The sequence below is a fragment of the Chaetodon auriga genome, chromosome 18, assembly GCF_051107435.1.
Source record: "Chaetodon auriga isolate fChaAug3 chromosome 18, fChaAug3.hap1, whole genome shotgun sequence".
Classification (NCBI taxonomy): domain Eukaryota; kingdom Metazoa; phylum Chordata; class Actinopteri; order Chaetodontiformes; family Chaetodontidae; genus Chaetodon; species Chaetodon auriga.
Window position 1 is genome coordinate 14,492,239 of NC_135091.1, and position 23,826 is coordinate 14,516,064.

General features: G+C 40.6%; 2 protein-coding genes across 3 annotated transcripts; both read left to right on the forward strand.

Moving 5' to 3' along the window:
- Positions 1-912: 912 nt before the first annotated feature.
- On the forward strand, positions 913-9,077 carry pgfa (placental growth factor a). Of its 2 annotated transcripts, none has more exons than XM_076755661.1 (7): positions 913-1,043; positions 3,941-3,974; positions 4,067-4,263; positions 4,385-4,461; positions 4,549-4,578; positions 4,654-4,722; positions 8,510-9,077. In XM_076755661.1, the coding sequence occupies exons 1-7, from the start codon at positions 978-980 to the stop codon at positions 8,544-8,546; spliced, it is 510 nt and encodes a 169-aa protein (XP_076611776.1). In that variant the 5' UTR covers positions 913-977; the 3' UTR covers positions 8,547-9,077. The 2 variants fall into 2 exon arrangements, with proteins under 2 accessions (XP_076611776.1, XP_076611777.1); XM_076755662.1 differs by having other exon boundaries at positions 4,657-4,722.
- A 913-nt stretch (positions 9,078-9,990) lies between these two features.
- On the forward strand, positions 9,991-17,747 carry cipcb (CLOCK-interacting pacemaker b). Its single transcript, XM_076756678.1, has 4 exons — positions 9,991-10,342; positions 10,889-11,050; positions 11,141-11,325; positions 12,460-17,747. The coding sequence occupies exons 2-4, from the start codon at positions 10,942-10,944 to the stop codon at positions 13,372-13,374; spliced, it is 1,209 nt and encodes a 402-aa protein (XP_076612793.1). The 5' UTR covers positions 9,991-10,342; positions 10,889-10,941; the 3' UTR covers positions 13,375-17,747.
- The last annotated feature ends 6,079 nt before the right edge of the window (positions 17,748-23,826 follow it).

Here is a 23,826-nt window from a genome sequence, read left to right on the forward strand (position 1 = left end):
AAGAAGGAGAATTTTCAACCCATAAAGAAACGCCAAATTTTTCCTGTCATTTGAAAAATTAAAAATCACCTAAATTAGAGGCACAGTATCTCAATCAATTAAAAGGTCTGCACTAAATTTCTCAGTGTTACAACATTGTTGTGTGGTTGGAGATTAAGTGCAGATTGATTTGAAAAGCCTGCACTGTGTTGTTTCCTCAAAAAGATAATGAAACTTTGAGAAATAATAATGCAGACTTCCCTCGCTGTAACAGGTTGTGCAACTTTCCAGAGTTTGCTAATAGATTTTCATATTATGGTCAAAATGGATGGAAGCCAGTTGATGCCTGCTGGTATAAAAACAGTGAAATTCCTAAAACACAGGAGCGTGGTTTGCGAAGTATTTGACGTGTGGTTCTTGAATAAATACCTCATTCATGTAGCATCATATCCTAGAACACTTCAGGGTTTTATAACACTTCAGTGTTACAAATGTAGAGACTCACAAGTCAAGACCAGTTTCACCTGAGCAGATATTAATTCAGTGTTTGCTTTAGCCTTCATTAATCATGGCTACTTTCCCCATTACAGCAAAATACGTTTCCTGTATTATAGTTTAGGCTGTTATGTTGCTTAAAGGATGATTATTTATCCATCCATTCATCACTGTCTATTTATATTTAATTCATAAGATAATATGATTGATTCCTGCAAATGAAGAAATAAACGCGCGTGTGTGTGTGTTTGCATGCGTGTGTGGGGGGGACAGGCTGGGGTAACGTCATCTTTTCCTTTCACTTCAAGTTGGAACCGTTTCCTATTGATCATCGGCTGCACGTGCATATTCTAAGGGTTTGGCGCGCGCTCTCCATCCCAGCTCGCGCACAGCGGGACGGCGCGCCAATCAAAACCCCGGCCCCTTCACGCCGTCGCTATTTAGACTTTTTCAGTTGTTACTGATCGACTGGAGACGAGGGGAGGTAACTCGTCTGTGGCAACATGCAAAGTTTCGTTGGAATCTCGCACCTCTTAATGACTCTTGTACTGCAAGTCGTACCTGCGCAGGTAACTCAACATATTTCCAAACTTTTTTATAATGTTGCTCCCAGCAAGCCTCGTTTTCTTTATTGTTAAGGTGGACAATTGTGCAGTTTTCTACGTTGCAGGTGTTTGGAAAGGGCTGTGTCATTTATTAGTGATATATTTAAATTATTATTATTATTATTATTATTATTATTATTATTATTATTATTATTATTATTATTATCAAAGTGACATTTATTTTGAAATTCAGTTCATCCTGTGGTATTTTGCATGCTAAGTGTTGCTAAAGACAGCATACAGGTTTCCCTTTTCAAGTGAAGGCTGTCTTTTCTCTTTGAGTGAAACAGTGCATTTAAAAGAGGACACATCTGAGTGTCAGACTGTGCCAGGACACATCTGCGCCACACTCCAGCCTTGTTACACACTATCTGTATTTTGACTGGTTGTGCCTCACCATGAAGATACCGTCTGCGTTTAGGGCTTTGGAAACACCGTGTTTACAGTCATGTGTGCAGATATCGCCTCATCCAGCCAGCATCAGATGCAGCTGCTGCATGTTAGTGATTCAGGTTCAGATAGAAAGGCGTGCACAGCTACATACTGGAAAACTCAGCCAGGAGCTCAGCTAGAGGTGCCTCAGTTATTTGGAGACCATTGGCTGACTGACACAGCACAGCAGGTTTGGAGACGTCCATGTCCTGGCTGTGATGAGGCTCTAATCCTCCACATCTCTTTCAGGCTCCCTCTTGGTGTAAGAGCATCTGACCTCAGACAAGACAGATGCAGTCAGCATCACCCAGCAGGGAGCAGGCTGCACAGTGAATATGCATTGCAGTTTATGAGGGGGAGATTATGGAATTGAGTAGCAAGCAAAAATCTATAAATGTGGCTCTCATATGGACTGTGGAATAACACACAATGTTTTTTATGCACCCTGCGGTCCAGAAAGCTTCTCACAGGAAGAATCATGTGAGACGAGTTTGGCAACTTTAAAGTCACCTCAACATATTGTGAAATGGCGTTTCATCCCTCCACATAGTTCTGTTGTGTTTTACAGATGTTTGACACAGCAGCAGATCATGAATGGGAAATTTACTACTCGTACTACACAGAATAGTGCCAAGAATGGAGGACAGAGTTCAAGTGCAACTGGTTAGAATTCATTTAAAGCAATTAACTGATCCATGGTTTGTAATATAGCATGAACGGTCTGCATGTAGGGAACAGAAGAACCCAGTTGGTAGATCAAGTGCTGGCGTGACAGGGTAAAGGGCTGGGAATGTAAGTAAGTAGTTTATTGAACAGTGTATTGGCAGTGAATAGCAACATGTGTATTTTTCTCCTGCTGGTACAGCGAGGACCATCCTAAAGATTCATGTGTAGAGCAGTGGTGAGTCCATGAGTCTGCACTTAGAAAATTCACTTCACCATAGTCCAGTACAGAGAGAAATGAGCTTTGCACAGGTTTCTTCCTGGCCTCATATAGACAGCATTGTCATAAAATGGACAAAATATTTTCCAAAGGGTTATCAATCTGCACATTAAAAGCCAACTTATCATCAAGCCATATTTGCAGGAAATGACTGGCAAGATAGTGGCGCCAGCTGCCTCAGAGTGAAAGAAAGCATCAATAACAGGGAAAATCTATTTCCTATTGGTTGTTCTGGCTTTGATTTACTAGACTCTCATCAGCCCAGATGAGACTTCAGTGGTTTTTAGTGCAGTAAAAGAGCAAGCTCAGCTGTGTTATTTGTCAAGCTTTGAACCAGAACATAGGCGTGACCTTTAAAAATCATATTGAGAGAAATAAAAAAGGCAAAAGGGGAGAGAGAGAATGACATGTGAAATCAGGCAGGTTTTGTTCAGTATGATAATAACCGTTGCACATTTAATTGAAAGTTTTGTTTAAGTTACAAAATTAAAGGGGGGGAAACAATAATGAGAAAGGAACGAGAGAAGAAGCACATAGTTTTCCATGTTTAACACTTTTCCACTTTTTTCTTTGTTAACAAAGCAACAGTTTTAGAAAAAGTATGAGATTATGTCCAAGCCACTTTACCATCACACCGTGTTGTTCATGAAGGTCTGCATGTTTTATGCTCCAGCTGTTTTATTGCATCTGGTTGTCTTGTTGGGTGAAGCCATGCAGACTCTTTGGATTTGCTCTGTATTTGGCACAAACTCACAAATCCCACAATAAAACCCACTGTAGTCCGATGAAGCATTCCCTGCCTGTGACATTTAGAAGACAGCGTTCCCATCGATGTTCGCTGAGTGAGAGGAAAGCAGCGGAGAGGTGAGGAGTCACAAAGAGATTGTTGATATTCAAAAGAAGAAGAGAGCCAAGATCAACTTTGCATTTGTGTTTCAGCTCAATTTGCCGTTCAGAAATCAGGGACACTGCCATTGTGAGTTTGGAGGCTGGGTTGTGAGAACTTAACAAAATTCACGCTGTGTCACGATTCTTTTCAGTACTGCCTTTGTTTTAACTGTGTTTATTGTGTGTAACCCTCCCATGAGTAAAGCAAGCAGCTACTCTTTGCTGTTATTCTTTGCATACTTCGAAGGGTTTTCATTCCTTGTAATAATAAACCTAATAGTGTTACAACAACTTGAGAAATCTAGTGTCTTTTTGTTGTTGGCTGGCTCATTTTACTGCTTTTTTTGCTGATTTGCACACAGAGGCACAGTGGTACACTCATGAAACCATGCAGCGTCACTGTTTTGACAGGATCATTGTCTGTGCATTGCTTTTTTCTCTGCCACAAGAGGGCGCTCTGCACCTGCTCAATGAACCCACTGTTGCTATATCATTGTGTTGAGGTTCTCTATCATTACAACCATGTTTGGTTGATTTTTTCTACTTTTATCAAATGAAACCAAAGGGTTGATCTCTGTATTTTTTATGTGTTTTACAGATTTCACACCCTCCAGAAGAGGGTCATTCAAAAGGTAATGGCTGTGATCCTTATCATATCCCACTGAATAGGTATTCCCAACTCTTGCAAATGATTCAAAGACTGAAGATTCAACTTGTCTTGTAGTAATGGCGTTCCAGGAGGTGTGGGCAAAGAGCATGTGTCGGCCCATGGAGCAGCTGGTGGATGTGGAGCAGGAGTACCCTGGAGAAGTGGAGTACATCTACATGCCTGCTTGTGTCCCACTTTGGCGATGCTCTGGTTGCTGTGGGGATGAGAACCTGGAGTGCCAGCCTACCCTTGAACGCAACATCACTCTGCAGGTCTAGCGAGATCTCTGATCAGAAAAGATTGATCAGACATACTGAAAGGGAGGTGTGAAAAATGCACTTTCTGATTACTCTAAATGTATGGCCCTATATTCAGGTTTCCTTTGTTTCTCAGGTGATGAGGATTCATCCCATGACATCTATGCACCATGTGGAACTCACATTTGTGGAGCATCGGAGATGTGAATGCAGGTACATTGCGAGTTCTTTCAAGCAGACGCTGAATGCAAATTGAGACAGCTAACTGCCAGTTGTTTGTGTTTTTGTTCCCTATTTTAGAGCCCGTCAGAAACTCCTAAATAATAAAAGGTCAGTAGATGAACATTTTATCTGTCAGATATGAACGCGTCAATATCTTTATTGCACTTTGCTCATCCTCCACAGCAGCAGCGAGTCCATCAAGAGCAGACCTCGGAGGAGGAAACACAAGAAGACAGCAAACGGCTGTGGCAAGTAAGAGATGGATTGCCCCCCTGTGGCACACACACACACACACAAACTGTTTCATAACCTTTGGACATTTACAGCTACATTTGTCATGTTTCCTCCTCACTGTCAGACTCCCAAGGACAGATGAGATGAAACAACAGCACCATATATTGTCTGATGTGTTGTTCGTCTCTCTGGCAGGCCTGTAATCTACCAGCCACAGAGCATTTTCAACACAGTAATCCAAGGCTGCTGATAGGTCCAACCAAGGAGTGCCAGTGTAAAGATTTAGTCTGATAATAACCAGATCCATATATCAAGAACACTCCAAAAACAGAAAAGAAAGGAAAGGGATCAGTAAGAAGTCACGTCCAAGACACTATACACAATTTTATCCACATTAAAACTAGCCAATATGCATCTGACTCAATCCTGCTGCACCGCACCAGAGATACAGCAGAGCTCAACTCTGGCCTTAAAATTGAATGTGACCGATTGAAGAGTTTTTGTGTGCAGGGAGTTTGGTATTTTGTTTGTCTGTGGGCTTCACTGTTTTCACACAAAGGTCAAAAGGGCAGCGTGTGCCACAGGTAATCTCTCTGTGCCTCGTTCTCTTTTGTTTGACAAGGAAAACTGGCTTGTAACCAATTCTGAATTAGTGTACAATGAAGGCGTTGCCATAAAGAATGAGATGCCCAAAATAAATAATGAGCACTGAAAAGGCTACAATGTGAGGTTTAAAAGTTTAAAGCTGCAACTGGATTTGTGGAGTGTTATGAAGCAGCTCTGTTAAAAGGATTTCACACATGAAGATCAGCTTGCTTGTCAGCATTAAGCATTACTCAGCCTGTGAAAACAGCCGTGTAATGTCTTCTGTCCGTGGCTTTAGAGAGAGATTTCTAAGGTCTGTGGAAATAACTCTGATGATGTCATTAGGGTTGTCTCTGATGTGGCCATTGACCATAGGAGTAGCTGGGTCCAGGGCTCGCTGGATAGATTCACATTTTTTCAAGTATATCTCAAAACAACCCTCATTGAAACCTTTGCAGCGCTGTAATCATGTCTCCTGGCCACACTGGCCCTGAAAACATCCCTTCTTACAGCAATTCCAAAGTATGAAGTGTAGGACAAAATCCACAATCCTCCTTTTGTGCAAATTTGCATTCTAAAGATAGCTGAATCTAATATAAGACTGAGATATGCAAATGTAGTATGAGCTGTCCGAGTTAAGTCAGTTGGGGATCTTGGGTAATTCTTTTTAGTACAAAGAGGAAACTCTTTGTGTCACTATCTCTCCACCTCAGCTCAGTAAGGAAAGACTGTCACACTGAAAAGACTGTAAGGTGTCCTTTTTATTTGTTGAACCCAGTGGTTCTCAAACTTTTTTTGGCAGGCTCCCTTCAAACCAAAAGAAGTTCAGGCCTCCGTCCCACAATTTTCATCAATCATTAACAATGACGGGGAAAAAACAAATAAAAAAAGATCCAAGATCCCCCCCCACGGTGGTTCTATGGCCCCGCAGGGGAGTCCACCCCCCAGTTTGAGAACCGCTGGTCGAACTCAAACTGCTGAAGCCTTATATTAGCTTCAGCTGAACTTGATAAAGCATTTTTGGACACACAGTTGTTTTCATAAGTGTACAATCTTAAAATAAGAATCATGTTTTCATTACTTCACATTTACGTTTCTGCAGTGGCCCTGAAAGGACAAACCAAACACTGACTCCAGGGAGCACTTTTCATATTTTTTTGCGAGTTTCGTGGCCACAGAATGTTCTACTACATGCTTGGAAAGGGAGGGTGAGGCGAGGGGTATTCAGTTGGTTGCAATCTGCAGCCTCACTGGTAGATGCCACTAAATCTTACACACTGAACCTTCAAGCAGATGTATCCTCTAGCATTTGATCTGTCATTGAAGCACAGAAGCTATTTGCTCATGGGGAACAAGGAACAACTGTCACCATCTCCCCTGATAAGATATAGAGTGAGGGGATTTGTTATCCAGCAGCCTTGAAAGAGTTAGAGAGAAATCCATCCTCAGAATCAGCCCTGCCAAAAGCCAGACCTTGGACTTAAGATCGCTGTGGGGTAAGGCTGTGTTTGAATCATTTTATCAACAGTGTAGGAACCTGTGTGGCCATGTTGTTGTGGCTGTTGTTGTGATCAAACAAACATGTCTTGGCTCCTATTCCTTTGTAAACCATAGCTTAGGACCCCCCACCTCATCTTCAGTGGTCAAGAGACCACACAGCTGCAGAGTTTTTAATTTCTTTCAGCACATTCAGGGGCTCCAAATTGTATGGTGAACATAAACTGAGCTGGAGTAAAACTTCCTACATAAAACCCAGGGGAATAAACATTCCCTTTGATGGTTTCATGATGACTTAGTTCTTGTAGAAACCTCAAAGGGAATGTTTAGGATTTTACTTTGGTTGTTCTGAAGGACAATTTGCCTCTTCACTCTGCAATGTCACTTCATAGAGGCTCAGTCTGAAGGGACCTGTGACCCCATGGGCCCCTGGGCCTGCGCCCTGTAGGCCTGCTCTGTAATCCATCCAAACATGTGTCAAGACTATCATTTGGGTGGTGATTTATACTTCTGAGATAATTTTCACACCAAAATCATCCGCATAAAGTTAAAAGCCAGTGAGTTTCACGGTCAAGGTCACTGGAATCTCACAAAACACATTTTTAGCCACGAGAATTTATATATTAAATATGACTATATTTCACACGAATGTCTCACAAGGTAAAATGATGTAGTGATGACGATCCAAAAGGTCAAAGGTTGACTTCACTGTGACAATATAATGTTCTGCAGCAACACTTTTCAGGCTATGTGGGGCCGATACTGCATTGGTGACACTAATCTTGGGTGTCTACCTTGAAACTGTACAGATCCTCTGTGCTGCTGGGTTGAAGAAGTGTGTAGCGTCCACGTTTACAGTTTGTAACCTCTATGCAGCAACATCCATATATGAAGCATTGTAGTCAGCACAGTTTCATTGGTGCTGCTGATACTGAACTTCAAATGATTGTCTTTGCTCCGTGTGATGAGGCTCTCTACTGCTCCTCAGTAAAAATAGCCTTTAAGTGAAGACAGCATGTTTCTCACAGAAAGTAGTTTATTGTAATGTCATTAAAATGATAACTTTCTATTCACCTAAAAATACACTTAATAGCTTTCATTAAATTCCTTCAAAGCCTTCACTACGTTTACTATTTGAGTGTGGACAGACATTGATGTAAACTGCAGCTTGACTGGTTGGAGGAGGCAAACAGCCACGAGGTGGTAGTTCTAGTTTTTCTGTGGTTTCTGTTCAGAGGTGTTATGTAAGTACCATAAAATGTGAAACAGTACTTGTTATTGCTTCTCTATTGATTTGATCTCATGCAAGGATGCATTGGAATAAATCATGTAGAATTGTCCCTCAGTGTGATGTCATACTTCATGCAAATAACCATATTCAGTGACCAGTTCTTCAAATTTGATGTCTAAATCTGGTTTGAATACTGTGAGATAGGATCTTGAATAGACAAGATTTGTATTGATAGAGGGGCAAACCAGCCATGAGACCAGCAAAATGGAACAGTAGCTCATGAATAATGGATAAACAATATGTAATAATTAACAGTGAATGCACTGCTGCCTCAGAGCTGGGTTGTAAGATTAGAAATTCAAATGACATTGGGTGAGGTCAAACACTGACAAAAGCAGACAGCTTTTGGTGACAAAATGAACACAGATGTATTTCATAGACATACTGTAGTACCATTTGAATTTCTTTGATTGTTTATTTATGTCTTTTCAGGTGCCAGTTCCCTCAAAACAAGATAAATCTTCACTGATTCACACATCTGCCCAAGACTTTGGAGAGGCAAACAACAGCACATCTGTGATTGATCATATCTGACTATTCTTCTCCTCTCCTCCAGTGCATCCATCAAACACCACCTTGTCTGTGACGTTCTTTTCTTTTTGAGTCATTATTGGAGCAAACAATGAGATGATGTGATATTTTGTTTTAATGGACCAAAGTCAGTATCAATTTTGATTAAAAAAAACTGCTTTTGAGTGTGGTTTTTAAAATAGACATCGGATTCAACAGATTCAGAAAAGGTACACAGATAATGGGTGGAATGCTGCCATGGAAAAGGATTAAGGCCTCCATCCATCCTGAGGTGTTGACTGGTTAAGTGTCAGATCAATGGCAACATTCACAGAGAGGCCAGAGACTTTTTCCATGACTTCATCATCATTATGATTTTTATGGATTGACCAATCCCTTACTGGTAATCTATGTGACTTTCTCAAAAAGTGGTCTTTACTCTGCATTGGAACACGATAAGTTCATGAAATAAAATCCACTCCAAATACAAGGAACTTCTGTGTTATCTACATTTGCACTGGTAGACCATTAGGATGGATAACATGTGAGGACACTGTGAGCCCTTTATCCTGCAAGACTGTGTAGTAAGCGCATTGTTAACAAAGCACAAGGGGTTACTGTTATCCACTGATTTGTATTGCATTCACAGCCTTTCAGAGACATGTGAGATGATAGAGTTGTAGTTCGATTCAGCAGTGAAGATCCCTTTAGTATTTCTCTTCACTAGTATGACTTAATCACAGACAGAACCCTGTTCTGGTTTTGTTTTATAGACTTCAAATGAGTGACATCAGGTTCTCTAAATTCTGCAACTGCAGTACTTTAGTGAAAGCATTCTTTTGCTCGAGCTGTGTTATAAGCAGTTTAATGAGGTTGACTTCTCTCCCAAGGCATGTCTGCACACTACCACAAACCTTTCCACCTCAACCACCATTTTTGCTATTGCAGGTATGGAAAAGACCAGTACAGTAAAAGTGTAAGAGCAGCATGCCTGCACGTGAGGACGCTATGTTCTGAGAGGCAGTGTTGTGTTTAATTCCTCAAACGTGCTACAGAGAAGAGTTGCCCTGCTTAGGTTAGCTGTAGGCCAACCAGGCTGTTATGTAATACACAAGAACATTACGCTCGAAACCTCGCGTCACTGGGTTCCCCGACAGTATATTCAAGATGCCTGCACTGTACCGCACTCCTCCCAGCTGCATGGTGAACACAATGTCCTTAACTTGCCACACATTTGGCCGAGGTCACGTTTTTCAGCTGCTGGTTGGGACGGCCAATCAGAAGCCAGTAAATATACCAGGTGGGCGGGCGTAGACGCCTAAAGAATGTGACGTGTCCGGTAGTCCAGCTAAGGCTACGCCCCTAACTACCAAATATGGCAGAGTTTGTCTATCAAATATCCTGTTCCTTGCATTTTTCTCAACTGTTGTTGGTAGATGCGCGACAGCCCACGGGCCACGGGTCTTCTGCTTTTCATTTTGACGTTCGTAGAAGACAATTAAACTGCGTCGGTTAACGGCAGCTGCCACCGTGCTCCACATGTGACCGTGCGGACAGGGGAGGGGCGCTCTGTCTCGTGTATTGTACCGTGGAACACATAGTTCGAGGCAACGTAGCTGGCCAGTAGCCAGCAGCAGTAACGGCCACACCAAGGAAGAGAAGCCACCGAGACAAAAGCAGACAGTTCGACCCGGCTGCAAGCCCGTACCCCCTCAGCTTTGAAGACAGCGTCGTTGGAACAGCGACAAAAACAAAGTGCGCATTTTTGTGTTTCTTTAGCGTTTTGTGGTGTGTCTGTAACGTTACCTTTAACGTTTTTGCGTACTTCGTGTCAGTAAACGCTCTGACGTTAGCTTTGCTTGCTACCGTTGTTAAGTCAACGTTAGCATTAGCGTTTAACGTAGCTAACCAAAGTGCTAACAATTGTATTCTTCGGCTCTCAGCCGCTTTTAGCTAGTTGCGCCATCATATGTAAAATGTTAGATCAAGCTTACTTACAGTTACATCAGTTATCTAATTTTGCCTTTTTATATCATGCAAAATTAACCTTAGTGGTACTTAAGACCATACAATAGTCCAACTAGCAACATTCAGTAACTCAATATTTGCAACTAACTTAATGTTGTATATGACAGCTATGAGTTTTGGTGTTTTTATTCAATTGCAGTAATCCTAGAAAAGATAGGAGAGCGGACTAACTTTTCGATATGCTGTCATTGGTCAACTTCATAGCTATCAGTGGCTTGAAAGGATGGTCTGTTTAGTGTTGTTTGATTCCCAGCCTTTGATTTGCTGATGTAGTTGCTGTGAGAGCTTGTCTAGCCAAGGACATTATCAGCACAGCAGGAAAGAAGATGAGCACCAAGAGGAAGGCAGAGAGTCACTCAAGGGCAGCAAACAGACCTCGCATCATGAAGTCTGGAGACTCCCGGACTGATTCAGAGAGAGATTCTGGATTTTCAGGTTCATACTTGCTCTTCCCACAATTTTACATGCATAGATGATAAGGTATCACTTAATTGAACCCTTGTTACTCTTCTTTCTGCTCTGTAGATGCATGCTCAGAGCACATGAGCACAATGGACACCACAGACTCTGAGGATTCACCCCGCCCTGTCGTACAGCAGGGACCACAAACTCCTGGCTCGGGGCCCCAGCCCTCTCAGCTGGCTGTGGTGAGAGGTTCCTACTCCAACCTCTCCCGTATGATCATCATGAACAATGTCCTCCTCAAGCAGGTACACTCAGCAAAACCTCACCTCTGAGCAAATAACATTATCCATATGTCTGAATTCATTCCATGCTTCCACTCAGGTTCAGCCCTCAACCTTTAACTGCCTATTTTTAACTTGAATATGTCTTCACATTCCTGTCGCATCTACTTGGAATGTGTCAAAAAAGATGAGAAGTAGCTCAAAATTAAATTCAGTTTTCATTAAATTAATAGGAATAAAAGATTAGACAGTGAAAGAGAATAATTGTGTGTGTTCACTTGATTAATGGTTTTTAATTGGGTTATTGAAGTTTTTATGACAAAGATTTTGACCTTGTTTGTTGAGCAGACCAGCGCTGTTGACCATTTAAACTCAATGATAGAAGTCTAGTCCGTATTATCCTGTTAATTTAGTAAATAAAATTACTAATTTCAATGAAATTGATCCTTGGTCATGAAGCAATGAAAATGGCATTGTGTGTGAGTTTCCAGTTCGTGCTGGTCCACATGTCCTGGAAGATTTCAATGTCCCCCAACAAACAGGAGAAATGTGTCACACATTGTTTATAGATTATGGGCCCTATTTTCCCATGTTTTTTATGTCCATGTGAGACGATGCTTTTTTCAAAGCTAAAACTCTTCTTTGTTCGTACTTGTACTGTTCCAACAATCATCACAAACTCAGCATGTAGAGCCATAATATTTTCATCTGTATCTCTGAAAGTATTTTCACGTGGTGTGGGGAGTGGGGCTGAAAACTATTACTGAGAGTTAATCAACAGAAAAATAATTAAAATCTTATAACTATTGATCATTTTAGTTATTACCAAATACCAAATGTGTGGTTTGTACCATTACAGAGTTTATTTATGGTTTAATTTGCCACTAATTAGTAAGTATCTGGTGTGTTCACATTTATTATGGGTGTTTGTCATTGTTTAACATTTTGTAGACTAACTTATTAATTGATACAGTATCTGTTTGTTAATGGTGTTTGTTCTCCTTTTATATGTCGCAGGCTATCGCTGTTTCCACTCATTTTCTTTTTTCTTTTTTTTCCATCTCATTGTAAACAATGAAAAAGAGACCCACAGATAGGAAGTGCTTATGCAAGACTTGCCTTTTAAAGCTCTCAATTCAGACTTAATTGTCTTTGCAGCATGGCGATAATCCTCCTGCTCTGAAGCCCTGGGGGTTTAGCCCCACAGTGGAGGTGGTTCAACCTGTGGTCCAACAGCCTCAGGTGGTCTTCCTTCAGCCTGTGGTCTCTCGTCAAGCTTCCTGTGCTTCCAAAGAGTCCTCTTCTAGACAGCGACGCTCTAAGAATTATCTTCCAATTCTGAAATCTTACCCCAAGATTGCTCCGCATCCTGGAGATAGCTCCAGTTCCTCAGGGAGAGGAACTGCTTCCTCGTCTTCCTCCACCTGCTCATCTTCTTCCGGGTCAGAGAGAGGCAGCATTGTGACCTCCAACCACCGGGACCACTGTCAGAGAGAGAAGCAGCAGAGAAGTCTGTGTGGAGGTGCCAGTAAATCTGGCTCAACCACTCCCAGTCTTCCTGCTTCCCCTGGCGCCATGTCTCCTCTGCTCCAAAGCCGACTATCTCGCCACACAACAAAAGACAGCGCCAGCAGTAGTCCTGCCAGTGAGAGGTCTTCATCAACTTTCAGCCAGTCAGAGTTGAACACCTCTCTGTCTTTGACTCACACCATTGGCCCCAAAAACCAGACACTCCCTGTTCCCCAGGGGGCCACCCAAGAGAGCAGCTCACCGGGACAACACAACAACACAGATAGTGATGCTGATATAAAGAGAAAGCGCTTCTGCAACACTTACAACATCCTGAGCAAATCTGGCCTGCTAGACATTGCACTCCGCACCAAGGAGCTCCACCGGCAGAACCGACGCACCCAGAGCGACCTAGACCAGCTCAAACAACACACAGACCTCTTCATTCAGGCTCTGTGGAGCGGTGACACCAGTATCTGTGTTAAGCTGCAGGCTAGCCTTCAGGAGGAAGACAGAGAGACAGATAGGGAGAGAGCTGCTCAGACCATCTTAAAGGCAGATTAGACCTAGACTAGTGCTAGACAGTAATCCTTTAGACTGAGATGGGGAAAGGAAAGTCAGGGTTGGGGGTTGGAGTGTATGTAGACAGATGAACCGAAAGTAACATACTCCACAATTCACTACCCCCCTCAGACTCTCCCATAGACAGCATGCTGTGGCCTACATTTTGGCTGACGGCTGCCGTAGGGCCCTGACACACCAACCCGACCTCAAAGATTTAGTGCAGATAAAGACTTTTCATTGCCTCATATGTTCTGCACCGGTGTGAAATATTTTTAGTTAGCAGTCTGTATTATTAATCCAGAAAACATCACAGAAAGAGAAGCAAATTAAACTACCCTCCAATTTTTGTGCCATAGAATTTGTGAAAATAATCTTGTTGTGTGTTCAAATTATGAATTGAGATAAAGAGAAACTTTAAAAAGTTTCAGTGAACACTCTTTGCTTTGCTGTGCCCCGAGTGTTGTTCACCTGCAGTCTTAAACCTGAGAAATGGCTGAAATGAAAAACAAAAAACAGTGAAATCATGGATTTGTTAGGTCTGTCACAGGGTGCTCTCTAATTGGCTCCACCAGTGAAGGACATGCAGCACAATCTACTGGCAATGTTCAGCCACACACTTAAAGTTCTGTTCAGTCGCCATGTTGGTGTGTCAGGGTCACAGAACCGCAGCTCACTGTTCTGCCATATTGAGCCTGACTACATCTCTTCTGCTGAAACTGCTACTCTGCTGCACAGAAATCTTTTGCTCATTGGCAATCAAGACCCAAAAGCCCGAGAGATTTGGATCAGAGGCACGAAGGGATAATTGAATACAAAACCTTTTTTTAATTGAATGCACAATACAGGCTCAGAATCTGAAAGCTTGATTAAGACCCCTAAGACTTGAACAGTACAAGGCATGGAGTTTTTATCTTCATCAAACCATCAGAGTACTGTTTTTAACATGAACTGAATTCGGTTGACATGTCTGTTTCAACAGTTTATCATCATTCATGGTAGTTCTCTAAGCTGTTTCACTGATGCTTAACAGGCATGCAGTTAACAGTCAGAGTGTGGACCCAATCTTAATGATTTCATGCAGCAGATACAATTATGTAACGTTGATGATTTATGACAGGCTTAAGGAAATGTTCTGGAGTCACACTGAATGCATCCAGGACCATTGCCAATCAGCATCTTTAAATAGACAGAAAGTATGCCTAAAGTGTCTTTTTAATTCCTGCTGCATTTTAAAAGTCGATGTGAAAGATTTGGCACAGCCCACTAACAGTTTCAAGTGTAGCGTTCCCATCACGTTGATGGCAGCTATGATATAGTGCAGACTGGCTGGAAGCAAAGCTCTGAGCAGCTGTTTAGATGCTTCCCCAATGACATCCTGGTGTAAAGGGTGCTTCCCATAGTTGAACCATATTTATCAGTGACTTGTGAGTTCTATCATTTGTTTTTGTGTGCTTTTTTTATATATATATACACATGGATGTAATTTAACGTGGCAATATTATCTAACTTAAGTACAGACTTGTTTCTGTGAAAGTTCTGTTCTATTTTCGTCTGTAAGAAATATTCGTTGTGTCAAGTCGTATTTTTTGATGAAGACTGGTTGTTGTGCATCAACTGTGAGCATCACAAGTCCAGGTTATTACATTTTTGGGATGTTTCTAAATTATGGCCTTAATATCCAAACCCAGTGTATCTCACAGAACTTTGAAATTGCACTAATCTGAGAGTAGCTCTGCAGCAATGTCTGGGCAGAATTTAATGGCAGCTGTGTTACCTCTTTTGAGGCAAGCTGCAAAAGGCTTTTCCTTGAAGCTACAGTACTTGAAGTGCATTGTGAGGCAACATAAGCACACTACCAGTGTATCCCCATAGTACAGTGGTTCTCAAACTGGGGGGCATAGAGTCACAGCAAGGGGGGTTTGGGTGACCAGGGATTTAAAATGGAAAAAGTTGATTTAGTTATATAGGGAGAATACAGAAAGAATGGTTAACTGATGCCTTCGTGCTGACCTTTATCTCATTCAACTTGGATCTTTTTTTATTCGTTCTTTCCCCTCTCATTGTTAAAGATTGTTTAGTGGATGCATACACTTTTTATCAGCTTCTGAAGGGGGCACATAAAAGGTTTGTGAACCACTGTTTTAGTACAGCCATGCATAACATTTACAATGTCAGATGTTTTGTTTTATTACCGGCTGTTTCCTCAGTATTAAACAGGTTTTTGCATATTTTATCTTGAACTATAATATTTGATGTGATAATGTGCTTGCTGTGCTCATGTTGACTTTAAATGGCTCATGAGGACGCCTCAAGTAAGGGACTGTTTATAGTCTACCTTAGCAATCTTGGCCCATATGAACATAAAGACAGTCAAGTTTAAAAAGTTCATTTGCGCGTGTGACGGTTACATATACTGTGGCAAAATGTATGGAAGTCTCACACAAACTCAGAGGTTTTTGTTCTGTTGTGAATGAATTGTGGGTGTTCTGGACATTTAATCCCATTTATTGTGTTGCACGTCTCAGCTTTCAAAGGGACTTTGAGCTTTTATGTTGTGAACAGACTGACAATGTCAACAGCTGTCTTTAGCAGATGATAGGATAATCTGTTTCAACAATAAATACTCTAAATTAATTAGTATGTGTCAGTTTTTAGATCTTCCCAAACCAGTTTTGATATGTTTAAGGCCATTATCAGATTACATGAGTCAGTCATTTTGTGGGATGGGGCCCTTGTGTCTCATCATTACAATGAGTGTAATTTTAATATAAGTTAAAAAAAAAAAAAAAAACATGCTAGATGTACTGTTCAGAAGACCCACAGTTCATTTATGAAGGAACCCAAACGTGTGTTTTTGTGTATTCTCCAAACATCAGAAATGGAAGTTGCAGTAATAGTTGAAATTCTAACATGTCATCACCACGCACCTCTTACAAAGTGTGTAAACCTTATGACAAGGTTTTAAAAGCCACTATTGGTTCCTTGCAAAATGATTTTTTATGCACTGTAAAAAAAAAAAGCATATTTTCATATGGCCATGATATTTCTGCTATTGTCTTTGTAATAGAGCAGTGATTTGTTTAAATACCACATGTCCTTAATGAAGGTCTTATTAAGACACTTGAACCAGGATGGCAGCAAGACTGTGGCACCATTTTTGGTCTTTTGCCTCAGCCCAAAACAAGTTTTTGCTGGTGTATAAGCCCCTAGCAATGCAGATGTTCCAACACGTTTACCTAAACTTTAAATGTCTTGAATTATGACAGAATTATTCCCCCTCGATCAGACGCACAGACAGATGCTATTTTCTTGGAATCCTTGTTGATAATGTTCTCAGCGGGTCACTGTAGAGTCCGAAAACCTTTAAAAATGGTTTGATGACCTTCTGCTGAAATTCCATCTGGCTGTGCTGATTCCTGGTTGACTGCCAGTGGAATCGGTGATGGTACTGAAACATCACAAAGGTCAGGGATGTTTTGGCTGATAACAGCACATCTATGGTCATGTCAGTGTTTCTAAAGAGCTTTTCTTGTGTGCCGCCATCAGTTTTTTTTATTATTTTAATTGAAGAGTGGTTAACATCAGCTCACAGTGATCTAAAGTTTGGATTTCTTTACGTGAATCGACACTGCTGGAGTTACTCTGATCCTGTCCATGTGATTGACTATTGACTGAACTATATCAAACCACAGGTCTCTGGTGCCGCTGTTATGTCTGCTACATGCTGTGTCATTGATTGTTGTTGCTGTCATTGTGATCATGATCATGTTACGTGACCACAATTTTCTGCTTCAATGTTCAAAACAGAAGAAGTTAATGGAAAAAGAGTGAAGACTTTTTTTTTTTTTTTGGTCTGTATCTGTCATTTTTTAACACTGGATTTTCAGTTTTTCATCTTAATTGTTGGCAGCTCTGTCTCTTCAGTGCATTTCAGTCTGCCTTCTTTCGTTTTAAAGATGCTGAAGATGTTTATGAAAAGGATTGTGATTGTTTTATTGAAATGTTTCAGTAGTGCACCAGCTGATAATGGACAGAATGGTCAAGTCATTCCTTTAGTAGGCTGAATGTAGCGTGGCTTGCTGGCAGTCTTTTTTTTTCTTTTCTTTTCTTTTCTTTTCTTTTCTAAAAAGACAAATATTTAAATCCTCATGGGACTTGCCACAGTGGAGGATTTAACCTAAACATGAGTTTCATGCCTTGCAGTTTAAAACCATCTGGTAGACATGGAACATCTTATACATAATGATGCTTCAGCTACACCAATCAAAGCTCAGCAAACTGAGGTTGAGAAGGGGTTTCATGTAACATGCTTTAGGGCTCTTTTTGTACATTTTAAGTTAGATACTCATCGCTTGTGTAATAAATGTCATTCCAAAGAAAATGTTCGTGTTGGGTGTGATTGCAGTGATGTCACTCCAGATGAATGGCAGTGCTGGTTCAGAGTATTAAGTCAGTTCAGACAGCATTTTTAGGTTACACGGGGATTGAGTTTTCCATACACATCTGTCATTGTACTAGCAAACTGAGAAATAGTGAGTGGATAAATAGAAGGCTCTTATAGCACAAAAGCACAAACACTGTGAACAACTGTGTGGGTTTTGCAACCACAAGAGATTACGCATCAGACGCCATAAAGCCTATTATGCATATATATATTCCTCTGCAGTCATACTTTACAAGTTTATTTTTATTTTTTGCTAGAACTCAGTCTCTATGCTTGTAAATATCCAAGAGTCTTAAAATATATGTGACTTGATTCAAAATCTTAAAGTGATGACACCTGCAGTAGGCAGTTTGTTTTACTCTGCAGACATGCTAAAGTTAACGTACGCAGGATTTAACTTTTTGATCTCGGATCCTGCTGAATACTTCAGAGGAAACAACTGTCCTCTGACTGTCCACAAGTTCAACAATACAAGCTGTTCTTCACCAGCATGAGAGCAGTATATTGTATTGAACCTGATAGTATTGACACCAAGCACCGCATGGTTTGTACAATGACTGTTTCCTAGTCAGATGCAGCTTGTTTTTTTAATCTAGTTTATTATATGTAAACAGATTATTTAATGGTTTCAGTTTTCAGTTCAGTGTTGTGTTAGATTCACTAGCGTGAGCCAGACCACAGTTTTTACTAAAGGGTCAGTCGTCCTGCTTATCCAGCTTCTTCCAGGTGGAATGACGACGGACCTTGGATATGATCTGTTTGCTTGTGCGAGTGGACAATAATAAAGATATGATATCTCAGCTGTGCTGTCCTTCCTTTGACCTCTCTGGTATTATAGGTAATAAATTTCCATCTGTCTTTATATCATTTTTTGGTTATGTAATCCAACATGATAAGCAAGTCTGTCATGCCAAACTGCATTAGTACTACACACCTGACAGCACAAACCCAGTTAAACACAGCTGAGACAGACACCAGTGACTGTCCATGCTGTCTTGTACAGTATATCCCTGTAAGGACAAACTCTCGCTTTCTTTTCTGTAATATTTGAGCTTTTTCTTAACTCAACATAGGAGTCTCAAATGTAAACACGGAGACAAAAGTCACCTTCTGGGTCTGTCTCATAGGTAATCCTTTAATTATTGTCAGTGGAGAAGTACTCAGATCTTTCACTGAAGGTGGTGGTGGCGTGGTGTAAACCCTGTGGCAAATATAAGTCCTGCATTCAAAATTTTACTTAGCAAAACTGAACAGAATTAGCATCAGAATACAGGATACTTAAACTTGGAATTGGAGTGTAATTAACAAGTGCATCACTTTAATGTTACAGGTGGTAAAGGTGGTAAACAGTTTAGATAAGATAACAAGGCTTTACTCATCTCCCGAGAGAAATTAATGAGCTAATTATGAGTATAAAGGCCACTTTATCTTTATTATTATTATTATTATTGTTGTTGTTGTTGTTGTTGTAGTTATTTATTTATTTAGTTAGTTAGTTAGTTAGTTAGTTTTGATGTCAACGAAGACGGAAGTGGAACGAGGTGAGTCCTCTCGCGCTCCCTGCTGTGAGCTGCTCGCTGACGTTTTCCCACCGTTTTTTTTTTTTTTTTTCGCCTTCTGTGTTGTGAATACAGAAAGTCAGCTGAGGGACTCTGCACAGATACAGCACAGCACGGTGTGACAGCCAATATAATGTGCTGTATGTGTGTAGAAGGAGGGAAAAACACACATTTAAGAAGATAAAGTACCATAAAAAGACGCCTGCCTAGAAATGCCACTGTAAACTTGTGATGGAGCAGCAAGCACATGAACCCCTCATTAAAAATGTGTTTAAAGACTGATAGCTAGTTATATAACCTTGCCATGACAAACTTTTTTTTTTTTTAAATAATTTATTTATCTTTTGGAGACTGAACTGTGCCCGATGATAATCAGTAACTTAGTATGAAGGGATGTCAGCCCATGGCTGTGAATTGATTTTGACCACTGACCAAGCAAAGTTAAAGCCACATCTAGTGTTTTCTTAAGGTTATACCACATTTATGGCTTTCTTGAAGCTAATTATTCCTTTTTCCAAGATTTTCATGTAATGAATTATCTCAGAGATTTTTGCTGCAGACTCTCTTTGCATTAAACATGTCAAACCTCACTGGAAAACCTCATGACACCTTTCAGAGAGCAAACTTATACCCATGACCTCAATCACCTCTCAAACCAAAATAACTAATTCTTAGTTAGCTCTTGGCCTGTGCCTTTACTCGTATCAAGCTGCAGTTTTAAAGCTGGAGCCGTAAGAAGATCCTCTGCTGCCGTCTTCTCTGTAATTAAGATGCTAATCTTGTTTCACATATGGCGAGAACTGAAACAGTTTGATGATTACATGATTAGTCATTTGGCAAAGAGTTTATAGGCAACAACACTGATAATCAAAAGTCTTTTTTTAATGTCCCCTACTTCTTACTGCTTTTCTCTGTTTGGCTGATGAAGGCATCTTGGGTGATGTTTCACTATTTTACATTTTATAGACCAAATGTTTGATAGATTCTTTGAGAAAATAACCATCAGGTTAAACAAAGTGTTACTTGCAACCTACACAGGACAGTCTTGTAATTTAAACACCACAACCTTTTTTCTGGATTGTTTGTTTGTCACAAAAAAGATGCAGTAATTGTCTCATTCTTCAATTTTCCCCTAAATGATGAGCATGCGACACAAGCACGCAGTTCAGTAACTTTCTTCCACATCAAGTGAACATTGTTATCATATATATTGCCCCCTTTATCTCTCATCTCTCCACCTCCACCACTGATGAGTGGGTCACCATCTTTGCCACCAGCAGCTACCTCAGCACCAGATGGCATTTGTGGATCTGTGTGTGCATCTGAGCTAAGCAGTTTAACTCCAGATAACCTCGGGATGGATAAACTAAAATGAAATGTTATTTCCAAAAACAGTGTGTGTCCAGCACACACGACCATATAAACTTGCACACACATGCACGCGCTCCATGAAGAGGAATGAGGATAAAGGACATCGGAGACCCAAAACGGGAACTCCTGCATAGTTTTCCAGCTCAGCTCATTTAATTCAACTTGCTTTTCAGAAGGATCTGACCAATCAGCTTTATTAGGCCGGGCCTGAGCCACCAAAGTGTCATTAGTAGGCCACAATCCTATTTATTGTCATTTTTGGGTAAGTTGTTTTCCTAAATTGTCTTCCAGCTTTTAGATGGTTAAAAACATTCAGTCTTTTTCAGTGTTTATCAGTACTGAGTGATCAATATGTGAGAGTAGAGTCAAATGTCCCCTGAGCTGCATGCTGTCGTAGCCTCGCTTGTTTGAGCTTGTGGTGCTGATGCAGCTGTTTTAGTGACTTTGTTTGCACTAATAACTGACTTGGTCCTCAGACTGTTTCTGTATGACTTGACGGTTGTAAGGAGAGTCTTCTGCTCCTCTTTCTCATAGAAGAGCAGGTGTGCTGCTTTACGGACTTGTCGGTGGTCTCTGTCACGTGCTTGTCGTCGTATGCGAGCCAGCGATCTGTCACCTCACCTGCTTGCCCCACTCGGTGAGTAGCATCACAGATGTATTGGCCTGAGAGGAGAGGACACATTAATGGTTAATGGCACAGCTAGAAGGGACAGGTGACTCTTAAACCCTGACACTCATTTTTAACATGTAATGGCTGAACGCACTTACCAAAGTAAGGTTGATAAAAACTGAGTTAGGTCCACTTATATATTTTTGTTTGAATACAATGTTAGTATCTACAGAGCACAGGGGGTCCGTTAGAGGCCATGTTTCCTTCATGTAGCAGCTTTTCCAGCTTGCACATCGAGGTCTTTCTTCAGCTCTGTTATCCAGCGGTTTGTGTCCCAGGAGAAGTTTTCCAGTTGATCAGGTATCCAAGATTTTAACTTTCCAGCAGACAGGTTTCACATCAGGTCAACTTGTGTCAAGTCCAAGGACAAATGAGACGTGAAGAGGCTCTGTTCTGTCTCCATGTCTCCTGAGAGAGGCTGTGTGCAGTAAATGGATGATGTATGTAAACTGTTGAGACTTTTGAGTGTACAGCAGCTGTTTCTATAGATCAGTGGTGTGAACAGAGTGACAGAGACTTCTGATGTGTCACTATAATGATGAACGCACACACAGTTCACAGCAGATTGAACCAGAGCACAGTTACAAATTAAAGCCAGAGTGAAGTCAACTCTGGCTTGACTTCACTCTGGCTAAGTCAACACAGTTTCTCTGCATTAATCATCTACGACAACATGATCCGAGAGCACATGACAAGATTGAATCATTAATTCATCACCAGCATACATGATGACATTTCACTGCTGCTTCCACCTGCTGTAAGGTGCATTTGTTTTTTATTGAGTCGGCTTGTCTCTTCTGATCCTCGTGTTCCCTGTGGTGCTTTTATTTGCCTCTGGGAGGATACAGAGGAGCCCAGGGGCCCCCAGAGGCTTCACTGTGGGGCAACTGTTGTGTGCTAATTAGACTCACTGTAACCTTGTTCTGGAGTCTGCAAATGCATCCGACTAAAGCACAATATCAGCTGACATGTTATAGACTGTAACATGGATGACCCCTCCAACAAACAGTGAGCTTCCTGTTTCCTCTGAAATATCCAGTTTTGTCCCACAGCAGCTAGTTTCCTTTAAATTAAACTGTAATGTAGATTTGAAATGTTGGCAAACTGAGATTAAACTGATGAATACTGAGAGCCATATATCAAGGCCTGAGATTGAGATAAGGTCAAACCTACAGAGGATAAACCTTTTTGGTTGTTGTAGCAACATGGTCGTACCTCTGGCGCCACCATCAGGCCAAACTACAAACTGGAAGTAATGTTTTTCTCTATTTTTCATCCTTCCAGTGTTTATTATATGTAATGATCGTTAAATCCTCACATGACTGTCAGCATGACTGTAGACGTTTAGTTTTATTATGTTTGTGGAGGAAGAATCGTGTTTGTTTTGCAAACCTCAAATAACACTTACTTCATGAAATAGTTTTATTATACAAAACTGATAAGCTGGGATTTACACAACAAACAGAAGCAGAATGAATCTTTCCATGTATCATGAATCATATATAGGTATATGTAAATTCAATTTCTAAATTTTCTCTTAGCCTTGATCAGTGGAGGAAAGTAACTGGGTACTTTTACTCAAGTGCTGTACTTAAGTACAGTTTTGAGGTCCATTTTCCACTATACTTTATACTTCTACTTCATTGCAAATATTGTACTTTATTGTACTCCACTACATTTATTTGATAACTTTAGTTACTAGTTATTTTGAAGATTAAGTTGCATAATACAAAATGTAATCAATAAATTCGGATCTAAAGTTACAGGTTATGATAAAACTTTATTGGCCTCAAAGGGGAAATGAAAAACCTACCCAGCAGACAAACCCTTTAAAACCGGATAAAACCAGATAAACCCCACACCTTTTAGCAGCCTCAACATTAAAATGATGATGACATGAATGCTTTAATTACTAATCCAATCCAACTAATCCAAGCCTTGAATTTCTAATCCAATAATATAATATTCACTATTCTGAACTGTGCCATTCTGCAAAGTACTTTTACTTTTGGTGCTTTAAGTATATTTTGAAGGTAATACTTTTGTCCTTACAATAAGTACAGTAAGTAAAAATCTAAATGCATAACTTTAACTAGTAATATGGCATTTTTACATTGTGGTTTTGCTACTTTTACTTAAAGTTGTCAAAAAAAGGGTTAATAGCGACAACAAAGGGCGAATGGGGTGACAACCTTTGGCTACTTCCTCCACCTCTTTATCAAGCAAATAATGAATGTATTTGGTGATGTATATTTTGTTTATTTAATAAAATCACCAAACAATCGATTATTCCTCAGTATTTTATGATCCCAGAGTGTATTTTGCTGGTCTTACAGTGTAGTTTACAGTTTTGACCACTGGGTGGCGTAGATGATACAGGATACGTGTGGACAACGCGGAAGTGTATG